The following is a 22,068-nucleotide window of genomic DNA, read 5'->3' as shown; positions in this document are numbered from 1 at the left end:
AAAAAAAAAAATAGATGATTGAAGAAACACTAACCGGACCCCTGACAAATTACTGGTAACCTGGGGGTTGGATAGCTGTTTCCCACGAGGGGTTAGACCCTTGGAAGATGGTTCTTCTGATAACCTGCAAAACAGACACCGTGAGCTCGTCACTGAGAAGGGGGGGGTTCCTCCTTGTGACCACCCTCCGGCGTGAGAATCAGACTAGATTGCTCTTTAAATATAAAAGTATATTAAGAGATTGCTAGAGCAGATATCAGGTATATTATGATGATAATGTGATAATGTAATGTTGAGATGATCATACCATTTGGGGTATTTATAACCGAATGTAGGTTTCCAAGGAGGTATGGCCGGCTGCTACAGTGTTCCTGTTCATCAACAGTTGCCTACGCACGTGCCCCGTTGGTAGTTGGTGGGTAGGCAGCGGCTGATAGTGACCAGGCCTGCTGTGTACTATTCCCTTTCCACCAACTGCCGGCTACGCACGTGGTATGACAGTAGTTGGTGAGTAGGCAGCGGCTAATAGTGATACAGTACAGGAGCATGCTGCTCGCCATACTGTATCAGTGAGCTGTCGTATCTCTGATCAGATCTTTCGCCCATACCTCGTCAGGTACAGTAAAAGATCCTTCAGTATACGGACTGGCTTATTTGGGCGGGAGTATTCCCCCTCCCGCCTCTGTGCGGGATTGCTCCCGGCTTGGCTCATTCCTTCAGGTGACACTGAATGATCGAGAGCTAAGTGCCTTGTGCGTGTAGCCATGCTGCGCGGGTGGCCTTCCCTAATGGCTTGTATCCGAGGCTGCGGGGACAGGCGGAGTCCTTCACCATTGGGAGGCATTTCCTGCGGGACCAGCTTGCGTACTGCGCGTAAGGACGTCACGTCTCTGAGCATGGTTGGTCCTGCGGATCCAGTTGGTCTCTGCGCAGACGTCCCTGTTTAAGGTGAGTCTTGCGGGTCCAACTGGGCTCTGCTGGGACCTACCTCTTCAAGTCCCCCCAGTCCAATGTTCTTCTCCTGAGTGTTTAATAAAGTGAGGTGAACTTTTGGACTTGAGCAAAGGGTTTTGAAAAGGGTTTTGTAAGGTTTTCCATGGGGATTCTTTCCGCGGAAGTCCTTGTCACTTGCAGAAATGCCCGAGTTTCCTGCTTGGTCTTTGGGTATGATGCGGGTAGGTCTGTAACCTCCTCGCAAGTCAGGAGCATTGAGTCCCAGTTGTATGGATTTTCCATGAGGTTTTGGTAGTTTTGAACATAGTGATCAATTATGTTAAGACCACCAATTCCATCCTGGAGCTTCAAACAACGTAGTTCTCGACGTTCCCGCTCTGCGGGGATGTTATTTCCGTTTCCGCAAGCATTGCCCAGAAGATCCTTCTTGGTTTCAATTCCCAGCGGAGCGCTAGGTATGTGAAGGGTTTTGCCTTAACACTGTACCTGCGCTCGTCTTACGGTTACTTTACTTCCAAGGTATTCCTGGCGTCAATTCCATGCGGGTGCTAGGTATGTGAAGGGTTTTGCCTGAACACTGTACCCGCAGCCGTCTTATAGTTACTTGGTTGCCGAGGTACTTGGCTTCAATTCCCTGCGGGTGTTCGGTATGTGAAGGGTTTTGTCTTCACACTGTACCCGCATCCGTCTTACGGTTACTTGTTTGCCAAGGTTTATTTGGCTTCAATTCCCTGCGGGTGCTAGGTATGTGAAGGGTTTTGCCTTTACACTGTACCCGCATCCGTCTTACGGTTACTTGTTTGCCAAGGTTTATTTGGCTTCAATTCCCTGCGGGTGCTAGGTATGTGAAGGGTTTTGCCTTTACACTGTACCCGCATCCGTCTTACGGTTACTTGTTTGCCAAGGGGTAAGGGGTATTTTTCCGCTTACTTTTTAATATTTTCAAATTTTTTGAATTTTGAAATTCGAAGAGTTGGTGAAAAGATAAGAACAGTCCAAACCTCTGAAACGTCGTGCGACGGTTTCTTCTGACTGTGTCAGGACGTGCAGGAAGTTATGGTGACGTGACAGAACATGGTCATTCCAGTCGCTTTTTCAGGCGCGTGGGCGCGATTTTTCGGGCGCGTGGCCGCGAAATTACTGGCATACGTCCTTTCAACAGCTGTTGCCAGCTTGGTTTTTGCCACGTGTCATAGTTTCATTGCACATTCGATTTCTCTCTCCTCCGCATTAATTTCACCGCATTAATTGCGATTACTATATAAAGGGGGAGAGGGTTACTTTGCAATTCACACTTTTTACTCTTCTCTTCATCTTTAAGGCGATTTCCGGCGAATACTCCTTTATTCAATCGAGCATTCTCTCGAAATCGTTCTCTTCTTTCTCTGCAAGATGTCTTCTCGTGATGCTGAAGCTATAGCTGACGACAGGGGTACTGCTGGCGAGTGCCAGTGTGCTCTGCCCGGCGATCAGTACCGGTATGTTGTCAGGAAGTTCATGCTCGATCATCTCGAGCCTGAGTTTCCTGAATCCCACCAGACCGTGTATGATGCCCCCAGAGGCAAGATCGGGGTTTATGCTGCATTTTTTGTCTATGGGAATCTTAGATTCCCGTTGACAAAATTTGTTTACCGTGTCCTTGAGAGGCACGGTGTTCATTTGACCGAGCTGCACCCCATGGCGATCGCCAAGATTCGCCATTTTGAGTGGGTGTGCCGGATTTTGGGCATCGAGCCCCATGTGGACCGCCTGATGACCTTCTATACCTGGAGGTGCATCCAGGGGTGGTACACCTTGACGACCCGTATTAAGGGTCTGAAGATTTGCGACACCGAGCGCAGTCTTCGCGCGTGGAAGCAGGAATTCTTCTACATTTCTGCCCGCGCCATCCCCCTTGCCATGAAGTTTAAAAATGGCCAAGCGATACCGAGCCTTCACGCCCCCAACTACCAGGAGGCGGAATGGTTTTCGAAGATATCCCGGATCCAATCTCCGGTTTACCGGTTTGCGGAGTCCGGGATGGTCATGTTAGGGATGAGCCGGGTGTGGAAGGATGCGTCTCAGGTTCCCATCCTTCTCGAATACGGTTTGAACTCTATTCCCTATGGTATGTCTTGTCTTTCTTTTTGATACGCGTTTGTCTTCTAACTGTTTATTCTTTCAGAGGGAAATGATTTGGAGTCGCTTCTGTACCCGCGGGAAACCGACGGTCCTGCGCGGATGGGTACTCGTGCTCTGGACGAGGGCGAGTTGCCCATCCTGGAGCAAACGGCGGATCGGTTTGTGGAGGTCTATCCGCCGGGACACGAGATCCTGAGCCACCGGCGGCCAGGTAAGGCGATATTCTTTCCTCAATCCCTCAATGTTGTACCCGCTGCTGGAATTCCTGACCCGTCTTCTTCTGAGGAATCCTCAGATGCTCCTCCGTTGGTGCGGAAGAAGAAGGCTGCTGCCGGCGTGAAGGGGAAGGAGAAGGCCTCCACAGCTGATCCAGTGGTTCTATCTGACTCGGAGTCAGATAGTGAAGAGGTGGCGGGGAAGCCCGGTGGTGAGAAGACCACTGTTCCGGAGGCTACGACCGTTACCTCCGGAGAACCAACGAAGACGACGGTGACCGGTACCAAGAGGCCGGCTCCATCGGGTTCCTCCCCGCCCGTCCGTACGTTCAGGGTCAAGAAAACCCGTAAGTACAATCATAATGTCTTTGCAGATTTATTACTTCATAAATTTATCTAACACTTTCTTCTTTGTGCAGGCGTGGATGTTGACGCATTCCGGGGTGAAGCGCAGGGGAGTACCTCCCCGCCAATGACGGTAGGCTCGGTCAGCCTTCCTGAGGCGTCGACCCAGGCGCCTGCGCCTGCATCCGCTGGTCCAGTTGCTCGTTCCTTTGAGCCAACTGTTCCGGCCGAGATGACGTCACCGCCGGCCGTGAGTGCGATTTTTACCGCATCCTTCACGGAGCCGGCGGTTACTGCTGCTGCTGAGGAGGCGGCGACCGCGGTGGCGACCACAACGGCGACCACGGCGGCTGCCACCATGCCCGCGCCACCGGCACCTACGGCCGGACCATCAGGTACGCGCAGGGCTTCCCGCCGATCTTTGCCCCCTTCCCGTCTGCCTGACCTGTTGGATGGATTTCCTTTAGGTTCAGGTGATGGGTTTGGCGGCTATCGGCCTGTCATTGACCCTACAGGTGCGTAGGGTTCCTTTCTTTTTCCCTTATGTTTTTTATCATCTTTTCCTTACTGCCTTTGTTTCTTTTGCAGTGTCGGATTCCAATGAAGTGTATGTTCCGCGATGGAACATACGCCGAGGAACAACCCTTCGTACCCCTGTGGAGTGCGTGGACTGGGCTCGCCACGCTGCTCCTCATGGTGCGTTGGGGGAAGCCATGGCTAGCTACCAGGAGGGTAGGCTAACCAATGAGCTTCGGGTTCTCCAAGCCCGGATGCAGCCGCGCGTCGAGCTGCTTTGTCGTGAAAACGACAAGTTGAAAGCAGCTCACGCCAGGGACGTATCTGAGGCGCGTGCTCTTCGGGAGGAGAACCAACAGCTGGCGGCAGCTGCCGCCGACAAGGAGAAGGCCTTCAAGGCCCTCGAGGTTGAAGTTCAGGCGCGACTCGAGGCCCGCTCCAAGGCTGCCCAAGCTGTGAATGAACAGCTTCGGCTGGTCAGGGAGACTGCGCGAAACGCAACCGAGAGGGCTGCCAAGGCTGAAGCCGTTACTGAGCCTTTGCGTGTGGAGAATGAGGAGCTCAAGGCCAAATTAGAGGCTCTCCAACGCGCTCATGATGCCTTGGCAATGGAAGATGCCAAGAAACTCCAGGAAATCCTGGACCAGAGGGGGGTGCTTGACCACACCGAGCGGAAACTTAAGGGCGTCGAAGAGGCTGCCGCAAAGGAAGTTTTACTTGCCAACCTTAACAAGAGCGAAGCCGAACGCGCCCATAACGAAGCTCAAGCTGCCCTCCAATGGCTTCTTCGAGAAGCGTTGCCTCAGGTATGTTTAGTTTTATCTTCACGCTTTTCTTTTGTAAGAAAAGGTTCTAATACTTGTGTTTTCTTTGTAGGTTGTGCGTCGGGTCTTTTCAGAGACCTCTTACGATGATGCTATGACCGCAGCCCTCAACGCTTCTCATGAGGATGGGGAAAAGGCCGGCTTCCTGCTTGTTCTAGGGTTTGTTGAGAAAGGCGTCCCGCCTTCCAACTTCCCTTTGTTCGATGTGGATACCGAAGCCATTTATGACCAAGCATTGAACCAATACGCCGCCTTCCCGCATCCAGTGGTGGAAAAGGTGGACGAAGTAGCTGCTGCTGATGATGGGTTAGCTGTCCTCAAAGCGTTCCTCGAACCACCCCGTTCTTCTGACGGAGCGGGTCCAAGTGGAAGCGGCCCTGAAGCTTGATCCTGAAGATCCCTTCCCATTGCTAAGATAGACTTGTATAGTTTTTTTTTTCTTTTAGGCGGGTAGTTACCCGGCCATTCTTGTAATATATTCTTGAAATATTAATCTTTTTGCGTATAAGATTGTTATTTCCTTCTTTGGGTTCCTTGCTTTATAAACTTATGACTTGCATACTTAGTTTAAATTAGCAATTTTCCAAGTGTTTAGAATAAGAACCTTTGAACGTGGTTGATAATGGGTTAAAGTTTCGCTTCCTCCTTCGTGATTGTGCGGGTAGAACCGTCACTTGCACTTGGTAGGATGGCTAAACTTTAACTTTTATCTGACCTGCGTGTAGGTTTTCCTTTTCGAAATTTCTAAGGCATTAAGATAAGTTAACCTTTGAACGTGGTTGATAACAGGAAGTCTTGCTTCCTCTTTCGTGATTGTGCGGGTAGAACCGTCACTTGCACTTAGTAGGATGGCAAAACTTTACCCTTATCTGACCTGCGTGTAGGTTTTTCTCACCTTTTGAGGATAAATTAACCTTTGAACGTGGTTGATAACAGGAAGTCTTGCTTCCTCTTTCGTGATTGTGCGGGTAGAACCGTCACTTGCACTTAGTAGGATGGCAAAACTTTACCCTTATCTGACCTGCGTGTAGGTTTTCCTCACCTTTTGAGGATAAGTTAACCTTTGAACGTGGTTGATAACAGGAAGTCTTGCTTCCTCTTTCGTGATTGTGCGGGTAGAACCGTCACTTGCACTTAGTAGGATGGCAAAACTTTACCCTTATCTGACCTGCGTGTAGGTTTTCCTTATCCTTTTTAAGAATTTTGTTTTGAACCGTTCGACGCGCGGTTGTCGATAGGTTAGTGTTCGGTTTCCTTTCATGATTCATGCGGATAGACTGGCACTTTCATTTAATGGGATAATTGAACTCTTCCCCTTCAACTGACCTGCGTGAAGGTTTGTCAAGTTATTGGGTTCGTGCGGGTAGGACCGCCTTCCCACGCAACGACTTCACGTAATGTGAACGCCGTCACCAGTGTTGTATAGTTTAACCGTTCGACGCGCGGTTGTTGATAGGTTATTATTCAGTTTCCTTTAATGATTCATGCGGATAGACCGGCACTTTCATTTTTGGGTGCTGAACTTTTTCCCAAACTGACCTGCGTGAAGGTTTGTCACGTTATTGGGTTCGTGCGGGTAGGACCGCCTTCCCATGCAATGACTTCACGTAATTATGCGGTGAAAACCGGCATATTAGTGTTCAGAAAAGTATGAATGTAAAATCATCAGCTTCGGTGTTCTTAAAGAGAATCATTTCCATTAGAAGTGGCTCTTGGCCTTTTCTTTACAAATTGGAATTGATTTACATGCAGACTGTGTAAATGAGCTCCCTTCCATGTTGGGATGGGAGTGCCATTGAGCCGATACGCACCTGGTTCGGGATCTCGTTCTTTACGCAGCATGTAGTCTCGATTTTGAAGCTGGAATTGATTCGTGTCTTCCCAGCTGAGGTTCTATACGCACCCGCCTGCTCATCCTTTATTGTGCCACGAGGTGCGTGAGCGTCCCATCTCTGACAAATGCTTCGACCATGTCCTTTACGTCTATGCATTCTTCAGTGTTGTGGCCTTTTGTCTTGTGGAAGTCACAGTATTTGCTCCGATCAGCATCGTGACGATGTCGGATTATTGGAGGCTTTGGCCATGGGAGCTCTTCAGTGGCGAATATCTCAGTGACGCTTTTGGTGAGTGGCGTCCATCTGGAGTTCCGGTGCGACTGTACATTATCCCTTCCGCCCACTCGATGTTGCAAGCCGGATGAGGTGTCAAAGTTTACCCTTGACTGCCAAATGCCTAGCTTTCGCTTTTTATTTAGTCTGGCGGTGAGGACGTTGTCTTCTCTCTTCTGAGTGTAGAGGTTTGTGCTCTGTGGGAGATCTCTACCCAGTTGCTTCTCTGTTTCCGCATAGCGTTTTGCTGCTGTCATGATGCCATCCCATGTGGATGGCATGCCATCTTTACCCGTTAGGGTGCGGATGAGCTCTGGGTCATGTGCGCCCTGGATGAAGGCAGCGCGAACTAGATCTTCGCTGATATTGCCCAAACTTAGCTTCTTTGAGTTGAAGCGAGTGATGAAGTTTGGCAGAGATTCATCTTCCTCTCGTATGCATTTGAGGATTGTCCATTGCTCCTCGGTATACTTCCGTTGCTGGCTGAAGTGTTGGCTAAACTTCTGCTGGAAGTCTGCCCAGTCGTAGATGTGGTTGACCGGTAGGCGATCAAACCAAGCTCTAGCAGCCCCCACCAGCGTCATTTGGAACATGTAACACCACGTGGGTTCCGTCCAATTGCTGACGGTTGCCCCCGCTATGAACCTGTTCAAATGATCGTCTGGATCAGATATACCGTCATATGTGCCTATGTTGGGCATTTGTTTGGCACTCTTTGGGGCGATTGCTTCAGCAATGTCCCTTGCAAATTTGGACGTTCCTGCATTTGCAACGTTTGGTCTGAACGTTTTAGAGAAGTCTCGTGGACTTCCACCTGTGCTTTTTGGTTTGAAGGCTTGTCCAAAATGCCTTTCCGGTTGGGATTCCGTTTCCTTACGCTTCCCTTTTGCCCTATGGCGAGGGTTCGCGTCGGAGTCGGATTCCTCCGAGTCATCCTCCCAGTATTCGAATTCGTCGGCCTGTTGCACGGAACGCAAGCGTTCGTTCAACTCAGCCTGGAATTCCTTTTGTCGTGCCTCCGCCCATGCCTTAACTTCATCGAGAGTCTGGCGGGGAAGTCTTCGTTTCTCAAACTGGATATCGGTGGATCCCAGTAGGTGATCATTTACTGCACTTGCCCCAGCTTTGGTAAGTGGGGTAGTGTTCGTAAAATTTACTTCACTTGCCCCGGCTTCGGTAGCCGGGGTAGTGTTTGTAAAAACTGTGTTGCCGGTATTCCCTCCAGTAGCTGGGGTTGTGGTTACCGGAATTTCTCTAACCATCTTTGTAAAAGTTTGAAAAAACTGGAGAAAATTGTAGTTCTAGCTTTATGCACGGATGGCGCCAATGAAGAAACACTAACCGGACCCCTGACAGATTACTGGTAACCTGGGGGTTGGATAGCTGTTTCCCACGAGGGGTTAGACCCTTGGAAGATGGTTCTTCTGATAACCTGCAAAACAGACACCGTGAGCTCGTCACTGAGAAGGGGGGGGGGTTCCTCCTTGTGACCACCCTCCGGCGTGAGAATCAGACTAGATTGCTCTTTAAATATAAAAGTATATTAAGAGATTGCTAGAGCAGATATCAGGTATATTATGATGATAATGTGATAATGTAATGTTGAGATGATCATACCATTTGGGGTATTTATAACCGAAGGTAGGTTTCCAAGGAGGTATGGCCGGCTGCTACAGTGTTCCTGTTCATCAACAGTTGCCTACGCACGTGCCCCGTTGGTAGTTGGTGGGTAGGCAGCGGCTGATAGTGACCAGGCCTGCTGTGTACTATTCCCTTTCCACCAACTGCCGGCTACGCACGTGGTATGACAGTAGTTGGTGAGTAGGCAGCGGCTAATAGTGATACAGTACAGGAGCATGCTGCTCGCCATACTGTATCAGTGAGCTGTCGTATCTCTGATCAGATCTTTCGCCCATACCTCGTCAGGTACAGTAAAAGATTCTTCAGTATACGGACTGGCTTATTTGGGCGGGAGTATTCCCCCTCCCGCCTCTGTGCGGGATTGCTCCCGGCTTGGCTCATTCCTTCAGGTGACACTGAATGATCGAGAGCTAAGTGCCTTGTGCGTGTAGCCATGCTGCGCGGGTGGCCTTCCCTAATGGCTTGTATCCGAGGCTGCGGGGACAGGCGGAGTCCTTCACCATTGGGAGGCATTTCCTGTGGGACCAGCTTGCGTACTGCGCGTAAGGACGTCACGTCTCTGAGCATGGTTGGTCCTGCGGATCCAGTTGGTCTCTGCGCAGACGTCCCTGTTTAAGGTGAGTCTTGCGGGTCCAACTGGGCTCTGCTGGGACCTACCTCTTCAATGATTTATATGGAAATAGTATAATTTCTGCTGCCCATAAAGTGATATACAAGTACCATTATGAGTTTGAATTCACCTATTTAATTGAAAGGTCAAGTTTTCTTGAGTGGGATTGAAAGCTTGTCAGGACTAAGACAGTTGCCAATTTTGATACACAAAACAAAACAATGATTACTAAGTGTTGATATTTATATTATTAAACTTTTATTTGTATTTATAGTAGAAAGAACTTAAGTTATTAGTTGAGACGCTAGGTGATTTGCAAGATGAGAAACGACATGAATTTTAACAACAAACATTGCTCGATCTCAAAGTTGGTGACATTAAGACAACTTCGCACATTTAGGTAAAACATAGAAGCAAGTTATTGGGCTTGAATTGGGAGGTATGTAGTTCTTTTTAATTTATTCAATCTCAACCCTAATTATAATAAAAACTTTACATTTTCAATGAAGTGGTCGTTTGAGAGCTTTCTCTCCACGTTATGTTTGAGTTTTGCGACGTTGACGGCTAAAAAGTTAAGAAAATCTAGTTTCACCAGTGGTCTAGTCGTTTAAATGGTGTATATATTGTATACAATAAATCTAAATTAATCTTTTAAATTAGCTAGTGTTATTAAAGACACAACTGAAATAATTAACTTAACATAATAAACATTAAAACTTTAAAACTAATACAAGACATTGAAACTTAAAACTAAAAAATTAAACACATATAAGTAATGCAAGTACTCGTTGGGATAAAAACGTTTGTATGTTTTAACAAATAGGCACAAAGCCCTCTGATATTGTCCTTCACAACGGGCGATGCATTGGTGACAATCTTAGGTGTAAGAGAGAAACGTATGCCTTGATGGGTGGTTAAATAAACTCGTAAGCTACTTGATTTTAGTTGAACTAAAAGCTCGAATCAAGTTAAAACAACGTAACATATGAAAATAAGTTTGTTTAGTAATCGTATGACCGAGCTCAAACTTAGCTATTCCTAGCTATTATTAGTATAACTTTTTTTTAAATATATTTACATATTTTCATAATAATTATTATTTAAAACTAACTTAACTTTAACTATTACGTCATATAAAAAAGTTGTATTATGTAAATGCATATAAATAAAAAATAAATTATGAAAATAGTTACTAAACATTAATTAAATGATAATTAATCAATAATAAATTAGTGTTTGATAAATCAAGCCTGAAATAAATCAAATTTAAGTTTTTGTAAGTTAATTAATTACTAAGTAGTAGTGTTTGAGCTTTAGAAATCAAGTCTTAAATAAATCAAATCTAACGCGCTTGGGCGTTGGACGCAAGTTAATTAATTACCCATTTGGTTTTTTATTTATTTTTCTTATTAAAGTTTAAGTTGTATTTATAATTTTTATTTTTATTACTAAACTTCCTAAAGCTTTGTAAAAATAGAAAAACAAAACTTAATCTTCCAAAAGTAATCTCTCTCTCAACAATAATTGAACATGTAGACCTACTAATCCGTTTGACTAAACGTCTAAACATGTCAACTTGTTAATTCATTTTGTTGACTCGTCAACATTTTATGTCTAGCTCACTTATTAGTTATTACAACATACTAACTCGTTTAACATGTTTACAACTCGTTAATTATAATAATCCAATCCGAATTTCGGGTGGATTAGAATTATCAAGACTAGAGATGCACAAACCGGGCATTGTTAAGTACCAGAACTTGGTATGGTCAACAAAGTCAAAACCGGGTCTGGTGGGGACCGGTTCCGGATATAGTCGTGTATTTGACTGGATTTTCCGGGGTTTTTTTTGGGTTTCGGGTAGGATCGAGTCTTGATTGAGTAAAAGTGGAACCGGGTATGATCAACAAAAGTCAAAACAAAGTCGGGTAGGAAACGGTTCCGGATATTCCGGATATATGTAGGGGAGAAACTCACTACCAAGTCGTACCTGCATATCAGATACACAGAGTCGGGTCCAAAACCGAGTATTTTGTGCGCATGTAGGGAAATAAAAACACTGTATAAAATTTAAAAAAGATGTATTTTGTGCGCATGTAGGGAAATAAAAACACTGTATAAAATTTATAACTTATTGCGTTATAAAAAAGTAAAAAAGATGTGATTTGGGCCTGACCCGTGCCAATAGCCATAAGAGGCCCGGCCCATAAGAATAAGTTTACAACGGCTACTTTTACTAGCCGTTTAATTCACCCCCAAATTCATTCTATAACAAACCCTAGTTTTTAATATATAAATAAACCCCAAATTCTCGTTGTCTAATCACACAATCAGTTGCTTGCTTCATATGCGTTCTTCCTTCCAATCGACAATCACTCGTTCTTGCTTCGATTGCGGTTTTGTTAATCTGATTTCTTGATTTCTGTTAATTAGTATTTGATTTGATTATTATTATACGTATATCTATCTGTTGTTACTACTAACGTCATGGATGCAGGTTCTGTAACTAGTTGTTCTTCAGCCACCAAGTCATCGTCATCAAGACGTCAATTCCTTCATAGAAAGACTTCTCAAGAAAACGTAAGTCAATTTGGGGCTTTTAATTCAATTAGGGTTTTGTTTGTTTGTATGATGATTCTATTAGGGAATTAGGGGTTTTCTTTGTTTATTGTATTACTGACTTAGGGTTTTTTTTTGATGAATTGATTACTCAATTAGGGAATTTGTTGTTTATTTGATGATTTGATTCCTCAGTTAGGGTTTTTATTGATGAGTTGATTACTGATTTAGGGCTCTTTTTTGTTTATATGATGAATTGATTACTGATTTAGGGATTTTTTTTGTTTATATGATGAATGGATTACTGATTTAGGTATTTTGTTTTGTTTATATGATGAATTGATTACTGAATTATGGATTTTTTGTTTATATGATGAATTGATTACTGAATTAGGGTTTTTATTGTTTGCTTTGATAATTTAATTCCTCAATTAGGGTTTCTTTTTTGATGAATTGATTACTGAATTAGGCGTTTTATTGCTTATTTGATTATTTAATTCCTCAATTAATCATGGTTTTGTTTTGTTTATTTGATGAATTGATTATTGACTTAGGGTTTTTATTGATGAATTGGTTACTGATTTAGGGCTTTTTTTGTTTGTTTGTTTGATAAATTTATTACTGAATTTGTTTTTTTTATTTGATGATTTGATTACAGATAAGTGTTTCGTTTGTTTATTTGATTATTCAATTACTGAATTAGTTTTTATTATTTTTTTTGGTTTATTTGATTATTCAATTACTGACATAGGGTTTTTTTGTTTATTTGTAGCTAGACCGATTTATACCTAATAGATCAGCCATGGACTTCGATTATGCCAATTACATGCTAACCTATAAAGGTAAGGAGAATCCAACTGCAGGTACCTCACCGTCTAAGGAAGCTTACAGGAAGCAGTTAGCAGAAAGCCTCAACATGAACAGAACAAGGATCCTAGCCTTCAGGCACAAGCCCCCTACACCAAAAGAAGCCGTTCAAAGCGACTGGTCTTCAATCCAGCAGGCGAAACCAACAAAAGACCGTAGATACATCCCTCAGGTAATCATCATCATCCACGAGATCCCTTTATAATCACATTCAAGTTTGTAATAATGGCCTAACAATGTTGTTCCGTTTGATTACAAACAGACTTCTGAAAGGACACTGGATGCACCCGATATTCATAAGACGATTACTACTTGAATCTGTTAGATTGGGGAAGCGCCAATGTTCTTGCCATCGCCCTGGGACATACAGTGTATCTTTGGGATGCTGCAGATGGTAACACATCAGAACTTGTTACTGTAGATGACGATGAGGGCCCGGTGACGAGTGTCAAGTGGGCTCCGGACGGCCGCCACATCTCAGTCGGTCTAAACAGCTCTGATGTCCAACTCTGGGATTCAACCTTTAATAAACTGGTATGGTACTTTTTAAAAACTTTTATTATGATTTAAATATTTTTTGTGATTGTTTTCTAAACTTTTACTTTTTTAAACAAACAGCTGAGAACTTTGAGGGGATGCCATCAGTCTCGGGTCGGATCAATGGACTGGAACAGCCACATACTCACAACGGGAGGAATGGACGGTCAGATCGTAAACAACGACGTCAGAATAAGATCACACATAGTGGAAACATACTCCGGTCACCACCAAGAGGTTTGCGGGTTAAAATGGTCAACTTCGGGTCAACAGCTAGCCAGCGGGGGCAACGACAACCTCCTGCATATTTGGGACCGATCAGCGGCTTCAGTTAACTCACCGACTCGATGGCTTCATCGGATGGAGGACCACACAACGGCAGTTAAAGCGCTTGCGTGGTGCCCGTTTCAGGGTAATCTTCTTGCTTCTGGCGGTGGTGGTAGTGACAAGTGTATAAAGTTTTGGAACACACACACAGGTGCTTGCTTGAACTCGGTGGACACGGGGTCCCAGGTGTGCGCACTTTTGTGGAACCAGAATGAGCGGGAGCTGTTGAGCTCACATGGGTTTAGTCAGAACCAGTTGACTTTGTGGAAGTATCCGTCAATGGTTAAAATGGCGGAGCTTACTGGGCACACATCCAGAGTTCTTTACATGGCGCAGGTATAGTTTGTTAAAACCGATGCTGTAATTATTATATCTGTTTTTGAAGTTAAAATATTGGTGTCAAATTAACCAACTGTAAATTGATATGTTTGCAGAGCCCGGATGGATGTACGGTTGCATCGGCTGCAGGAGATGAGACATTGAGGTTTTGGAATGTTTTTGGGAGCCCGGAAGTGGCAGCTAAGGCTACCCGAAAAGCTGTTCCGGAGCCATTTGCTCATGTGAGTCGTATACGATGATTTGTACTGCACCCTTGGAACCGGTTTTAGTAAATGTTTGTTTAAAGACCATTAAAGCAATGTTAAAAAGTTGGATTACTACTTGTAATTACTTCCTGTATGCATATTGATATCAGTCAAATATTAAAAAGTTTTATAAAATTGTGTTGTCAAAATACATTTTTGGGTCAAAAGTTTTAAGATGTACTTTAACATTAAATTAAGTTTAATCAAACAATAATATTTGTCAAGTAGTTTTAACCTAGTACCTAAAACGAATCATATACAAAAGTTATAAAATTGAAATTGAGAATTTTTTATAAGTTCTCGGTTTTTATGTTGTACTGCATTTCATGCAATTAAGCGGATGTTCTTGTGTTTTTTTTTTTTTCCGAAAAGATTTAAACGAAAAAACGACCCTTCACATGCCGCAAGAAGCCTTACAAAATTAAATTTGCACTGTAACAATGAGGTTGGTTTTACCTTTGAAGATCTTGTAATCAATCATCCAACTTGTTACCGTCGAAACTGCTTGCACCGCATGTCTGACTGTAAAGATTTGTTCCAGCATGAATTCAACATTTATAATTTAAAGATTTGTTTTAAACATAAATATATCAAAATACGATTTATATTTTGAAATTAGAAGCACACCTTTTCCTTCATGTGTGAGATAAGCGGACGGTGTTTGAATGCCCCAGGTGAACTTAGAAGATGGTGACATGGTAACTAACTAAAATTGATGAAAAAAGGCCAACACTTAAACCACAAAAGCACTATTCTGGGAACCTCACTTTAAGCTTGAGAAAATAAGTGTTATTATGTTCATTCCAGAAAGTCTCATACTCTATCTATTATGCTTCGAATTTTATATACTATTATCGTGTTTGATAGGGCTGGCTGTAAATGAATTGAACGTTCGCCGTAAAGTTAGTTTGCCCGTTAATAGATGATCGAACATGAACACAAAAATTTGTTCGGTAAGCTTAACGTACGAACACGAACAGAGGCCGCGCTTGTTCAATAGTGTTCGTGTCGTTTACGTTTACGTTTACGTTTGTACGTTTATGTGAATTGGATTAGGTTTATTTTTTGTGTTGCTACACGCACTCTTCCCTTATCGATCTCGCAGCACGCCACCTCTGCCCTCATCTAGCTATTAGTGTCCATTTGTAACATATAGTGTTTATACTAATAATGTTATTAACGAACATTGACACAAATTTGCGTTTGATAGATTGTCCGTGAACTGTCTAACAAAAGCTTAACGGATGAACACGAACGAGGTCTCGTCCGTGAACTGTTTAACAAAAGTTGTTATCCCTTGCTCTAAAGTCTAATCGAGTGTCTCTGAGTCCCATTAAAAATGCTCTAATTAAATGATTTTTTCAATTAAATACCTAAATTAATAAATATTAATTAATACTTGTATCTTTTAAGACTTTTAACACGAGTGTTTGGGATTCCTTATTTTTCCTGCTTTTAACTTTTTATTAAGTTTATAAGTTACAACAGTGTAATTTACGAAACTTTTCCTCTCAATATAAGCAATCCCAAAGACCTTATCGCTTTTCAATAGGTTTATAAGTTATTAGTTGGTGAAAATAATCAAATCCCAAACACCTAAATAAATAAATAACTTGATTACGGCTACTGAGCTGGTGGTAAAGTGACAATAGCGAGACTTAGTGTTTATGTAATTCGGGTTTGTTAGTGCCCCATCATTTAGTTTCGGTGGCATTGGGTGAAGATGAGATACTAAGCGAGTAAGTGACATTCACTAGTTTGATCTTTGAACTGAATATGTTTTATATCACGTCATTGTCGTGCCTTCAAGCATGGGCGTTGGTCTTAAGCAGTGTTGTAGAAATCACTACTCACTAGTCGGACGGTGGAGTGATGGCTAACAATTAATCGGGATTAATAAGATCTGACTTTAATGTATATTTTTCACTTTTATTATATATATATATAGATATATACAGTGTACACACATTTTTATATGTAATTTTAAGTTTTATATATATGCTGGAAATTGACCGGAATCTCGTTGGAAACAAATGAATTTGGCCGGAATCTCGTTGGAAACCGCCGATTTTGTCCAGTAACTTGTCAGAAAACGACGACTAACGCCAATTAATCATGAGTTTGGTCGGATTTGACAATTGACTAATTTGCCAACTAGCTCAAAATAAAACATTTTAGTGGAAACTAGCTATTAATTAGAAATAGTCCGGGTTGATCAAAATAAAAAACATACATACATACATGAATCATTTAACCAAAAGGCTTATTGATTCTTGTTGAACCTGAACATGGAAGACGGTGAAGGCGGTCTAAGCTTCGACTTCGAAGGCGGCCTTGACGCCGCCCCAACCCAACCCACCGCCTCCGTTCCCGTCATCCACCACCACCATCCATCCACCGACAACAACAACCCACCACCACCTCCATCCTCCACCACCGATAACAACCCGCCTTCCTCCACCAATTTCTCCGGCCGCAGAAGCTACCGGCAAACCGTATGCCGTCACTGGCTCCGCAGCCTCTGTATGAAAGGCGAAGCCTGCGGCTTTCTTCATCAGTATGATAAATCACGCATGCCCATTTGCAGATTCTTTAGATTGTACGGAGAGTGCCGTGAACAGGACTGTGTTTATAAGCATACCAATGAAGATATTAAAGAGTGTAACATGTAAGTTTCTGGGTTTTTTTTTAAATTTAATTTCTGGGTTTTTGTTTGATTTGGTACTAACCCTAAATACCCTTTTGTGTAATTTGATAGAATTAACATTAGGGTTTTCATCCGATTCGTTACTAGACAGAGATACTAGTTAGGGTTTGCTGTGCTTATTTTTGTTGTAGTTAGGAACTTAGGAAATATGAGCTAATCAGCTAATTAGGTTTTCTTTGTAATTATCCTAATTGTTGTATTGATATAATATAATTGATTAGTAATATGCAATACCTTATAATGATTGGGTTGTAAACGATTAAACCATTTTTTGGATTACTGATGGCACGGTAATTGTTAAAAAATATCAGTTTTTGATGTTGAATCTTGAAATGCAGGTACAAGTTGGGATTCTGTCCGAACGGGCCTGATTGTCGGTACAGGCATGCCAAGCTTCCGGGACCTCCTCCTTCAGTGGAAGAGGTGCTCCAAAAGATTCAGCAGTTAACTTCTTATAATTATGGAAATTCCAACAGGTTTTTTCAAAACCGAAACGCCAACAACTCGCAACAATCGGACAAATTTCAGTTTCAAAATGATGCAAATCAAGGTGCTAAACCTAGCACCACGGATTCTGCTTCAATGCAGCCTGTGCCGCCTTTGTCGCCACGTCAGCAGCAACAGGGTAGCCAGTTTGTTCAGTCACAAGCGCAGTCGAATGGTCAACAAAATCAAACGAATAAGACCTCGATACCCTTGCCTCAAGGAACATCAAGGTGCGTTAAGGAGATCTAAATGTGGATGCCATTTGAGGGTTCCACTTCCATCATATTATGTTTGTTATACGTAATTATAAAGTTACAGTTATTATTGTTGTAAACGGATAATGTACTTTCTCATATTTTTGTCTGTTGCTTTTGTTATTATTAAGGATGAAATGTTTCAGCAGTTGTGACATTGCAGTATAAAAGGATTGTATTATTTTCAAAATCCAATGTTTGACAACATCAACATACTTAGAAGCTATATGTACAAGTACCTAATTTTCTAGGGCTTGAACTATTTGAAGTATTTTAAAATTCCAATTAATATGTTTATTGTTATAATTTTTATCGAAGACATGAGTTTCTGTGAGTTATGATTCTTATTAACAGTGTTTTTCAGTTTTTGTTGCTGGTTTTTTTTGATGATCTTTGTTGCTGATTTCTTATACAATGGAAAAATAGGTATTTTATTGTAAAAAGTTGCAACCGTGAGAATCTTGAGTTATCGGTCCAACAAGGAGTGTGGGCCACCCAAAGAAGCAACGAGGCTAAGTTAAACGAGGCTTTTGATTCTGTTGAAAATGTTATTTTAATATTTTCTGTCAACAGGACACGCCATTTTCAGGTGGGTTATAAACATAATTAACACAACAAATATGACACGCTAACTATTTTAGTTAACCTTTTGTCACGTTTGCTATTCGTTAGTTAATATTAGTTTATAAATATTTCCAGGGCTGTGCAAGAATGACTTCTAAAATTGGTGGTTTGGTTGGCGGTGGCAACTGGAAATCTGAACATGGAACTGCACATTATGGACGGAATTTCTGTGTGAGATGGCTTAAGGTACATTGATTGCAACCCGTAAAAAGGATTTTATAAAACTTTAAAGTATAAGAAATGTGAATGTTATCTGCTTTGCAGCTATGTGAACTGTCCTTCCATAAAACTCGACATCTGAGGAACCCTTACAATGAGAATTTACCCGTAAAGGTATTATTATTATTATTATTATTATCATTGTTATTATTTTTTATTGTAGTTATTATTATCATTGTTATTATTTTGTATGTATTGTGGTTGTAGATAAGCAGAGATTGTCAAGAACTTGAGCCCTCAGTCGGTGAACAATTGGCGTCTCTTTTGTATCTTGAACCCGACAGTGAACTCATGGTACTTTTGCTTATTTTTCTAAACATTCTGAGTAAATTAGAATTTTCATCCTTTAGTTATACACAAACTTACAGGTTGTCCCCTTAAACTAAGGTAATTGCAAAAAAACATCCATCATATGAAAAGTTGTAACACGGTTTGTCCTTTATACTAACTGGTGTTAAAAATTCTGGATTTTTTCAAACTGACTATTTTGCCTTTACACTCAAAAGCACAAAATGTGTAAATTTCACAATGTGTTATTAGGCATTTTATTAAGCACTTAAATTTTAATGTTACCAAAAGGATATGTACTCCAAGTTTAGGGTTTAGAGCACTTAATTAGGGGTGTTAAAACGGGTTAAACATATCGACTCGTTTAGCTAAATGTTTTTGTGGGGTTCACCCGAGACTGACCCAAACCCATTTAGACTAAACTCAAACCTGTGAATTTCATGTTTAGGTACATGTCTCGTTTTTCGTGTTATCGTGCCATGCTAAAAAGGATATTAACTTATTTGTGTGTTATTTAAAAAAAATAAACTGTTCAACGAGTCGACCAGGCGGGTTTGGCCCATTTAGCTAAAAAGTCTTCGTGGGTTCGGATTGCTTAGCTATACTTTCACAGATTCGGCCCGTTTAGCTAAACGTGTTCGCTGGTTCAGCCTTTTTAGCTAAATCGACCAGTAGCTAACGAATTTAGTGTTAGGTTTGTCTTGTGTGACAATTCAGAAATGCATGCTATTTTTATAGGCGATATCACTTGCAGCAGAGTCAAAACGAGAAGAAGAGAAGGCGAAAGGATTAAATTTAGAAAATGCAACCGAAAATCCCGATATTGTTCCGTTTGAGGACAATGAAGAGGAGGAAGAAGAAGAGAGTGAGGAAGAAGATGACAGTTATGACCAGGGTTTTGGCATGGCAGCACAAGGCGGTAGAGGGAGAGGCGGCAGAGGGTTATGGCCACCACATATGCCTTTAGGAAGGCCCCCCCGCCCCATGCCTGGAATGAGAGGTTTCCCCCCTCTCATGAACATGATGGGACCCGACGGGTTTCCTTATGGTGGAGTTGGGCCTGACGGGTTCCCTGTTCCGGATCTTATGAACATGGGCCCACGTGGATTCGGCCCATTCGGGCCTAGATTCTCGGGTGATTTTCAGCGCCCACCGTTTAATAATATGATGTTTCATGGCCGTCCCGGGCCTCATGGGGGTTTTACAGGGGGTGGTGGCTTCGGAATGATGATGGGACCTGGGCCTGGACGTGGCCCGTTTATGGGCCCGGGGGGAAGAGGTGGTCGGCCTGGGTTTTCACAGCAGCAACAGCAGCTACAAGCTTCTCAGAATACTAGTCGGAGTAAGAGGGATCAAGCGGTAGGTAGTGGCGGTGATGATGATACTCGGCCCGTGGGCCAAAATATGGGTGGGCAGGATGATGAGGCCCAACATGGTGGGGAGAATAGATTAAAAAACGGTGAGAGTGAAAGTGAAGATGAGGCGCCGAGGAGATCTAGACATGGAGAAACGAAGAAGAGGCGTGGCGGCTCTGAGGGTGATGCCGCCACAACCTCCGGTGACAAGATTTAACCGACTCCTACCTGGGTTGACCTCATTGGTAACTTCATATGTGAGTGTATTTGTGGTGTTACTGATGGTTGGTTTTGTAGTAAGCAGATATTTGTTGGTTTAATGTTTCTTAAAAGATTATGTACATTAGCTTCATTTACACAAACCAAAAAAACAACTTTATATCATGCTATGTTTTATGTTTGTTTATTCATTTTGTTTAGGCAAATTGGATTTTTAAGAATTCTACATTTTATAATCTCCTCTTAAAAATTTATTGTCATCAGTTTCACCTTTTGCCCTATTTTTTCTCATTATAAAAAAACTCAACTCCATTAATGTTTTTTCAAAATTCAGAATGATGTTGGAGAGCATTATCTGTGTTTTTAAGTTTTGCACAATTAGTTGTTCTGTTCATTTAATTTGTAATCAACGTCATTTTTATAGACTTTTTAGATAGAGGTCCAAATGTCCAAAGAGAGAATTGTGCTTAACTAGTGATCTTGCCCACATTGTTTTTCTTTTCTTGTTCTTGAACCGCCCTCTACGTTAACGATTGTGGCCTCCATGGTCGGTAAGCTGGTTCTACGCTGAAGTATTCATCAGCCCACTCCTGCATTTCTACATGGACGTACGTTCGTAAAGGAAGATGTTGGAATTTGCATTGAGATTATAATATTTACATACATAATCCCTTGGAATGCGTCTGATTTTGTCATGGTACTCTGTGGAGCCTTGGAGTGTGTGTCATTCACCAATTGTGCAATAGTTCGTTGTGTTATTGGATCATGATTCAAATTGTATGGGCGTATGTAAGCTTGGCTCGTTGTGTTGGTGTAGTTCCCGACATATTTTGACACAGTTGATTTTTTTTTGCTATGTTAGTATTTAGGATTTGATTTAATGCGTTTTCTTTAGAAAGGGTACATCGAGGGTAATTTAGCAAGTAATTTTGATAACTACTACTTGTCGTTGCCGTGTGCCCCTGCCTGGTTTGCTCACATCATCATGTCCGATGCCTGTTGTGACCCCGACCTGGTGGTGTTGTTTCGAACCCGTTGTTGCTCGTCTCCGCCCGCTCCACGTGGCGCTCATGCATTCGGGGTCAGAAGGTGTCAAACATAATTATCATCGGTTTATAATAATAATATTTTCCGTTTTATTTTTATGTCTTAAGAATTCAAAAGCATGCTTATTGCCTTTGAATGACGCTTTTGGACTCTAATCTTTTCTGTTATCTAGTTTAACCTCGTGTTTTATTCCTTACGCTTGTTTAGTGTCCGGTTAATAAGTGTTTTATCATGTTTTGCGTTAATAACGTCCATATTAATTTGTTGGGTGTTTTATTCTTTACCTCTAGCTCACTGGCAATGGCGATATTAATGATAATACTCGTTAAGAGTTATAAGTGAATCCGATCGTATGCTAATATAACATCTACTCAATACCATATATGTTCTTTTGGAAACTCATAAATAATAATTAGTCTTAGGGGGTGTTTGGGTTTCCTTACCTTCTTATAACTTATTCACTTTTATAGATTAAAATAGTGTTTGGATAATATAACTTATTAAACTTTTTAAAGAGGGAAAAAGAAGTTTTTATAAGTTAGGATTTTGTAACTTATGGAAAACTCGGTGTAAGGAGGTGTAAATAAGGAATCCCAAAGTATGCTGACTAAAAACATTTATACAAAAATAATTTATATATAAAACTTAAATATAAACGTTT

General features: G+C 42.1%; 1 protein-coding gene and 1 pseudogene across 2 annotated transcripts; both read left to right on the top strand.

Annotated features, from left to right (window-relative positions):
* The first annotated feature begins 11,688 nt into the window (after window positions 1-11,688).
* Window positions 11,689-14,332, top strand: LOC143553667 (cell division cycle 20.2, cofactor of APC complex-like; annotated as a pseudogene). The gene is made up of 5 exons (XR_013138869.1): window positions 11,689-11,914; window positions 12,666-12,932; window positions 13,023-13,294; window positions 13,379-13,960; window positions 14,059-14,332. The product of XR_013138869.1 is annotated as a cell division cycle 20.2, cofactor of APC complex-like (transcript).
* A 2,152-nt stretch (window positions 14,333-16,484) lies between these two features.
* Window positions 16,485-20,517, top strand: LOC143553666 (30-kDa cleavage and polyadenylation specificity factor 30-like). Its single transcript, XM_077043610.1, has 7 exons — window positions 16,485-16,876; window positions 17,254-17,631; window positions 18,082-18,244; window positions 18,355-18,465; window positions 18,544-18,612; window positions 18,706-18,792; window positions 19,525-20,517. Exons 1-7 carry the CDS (start codon window positions 16,497-16,499, stop codon window positions 20,356-20,358), a joined length of 2,022 nt encoding a protein of 673 aa, XP_076899725.1. The 5' UTR covers window positions 16,485-16,496; the 3' UTR covers window positions 20,359-20,517.
* Window positions 20,518-22,068: the final 1,551 nt, after the last annotated feature.

The sequence above is a fragment of the Bidens hawaiensis genome, unplaced genomic scaffold (genome assembly GCF_021521415.1).
Source record: "Bidens hawaiensis isolate Kalapana, Puna unplaced genomic scaffold, B.hawaiensis_p1.1 tig00017348_1, whole genome shotgun sequence".
Taxonomy (NCBI): domain Eukaryota; kingdom Viridiplantae; phylum Streptophyta; class Magnoliopsida; order Asterales; family Asteraceae; genus Bidens; species Bidens hawaiensis.
The sequence above is the reverse complement of the archived record's forward strand: the minus strand, read 5'-3'. Positions and strand labels throughout refer to the sequence as shown.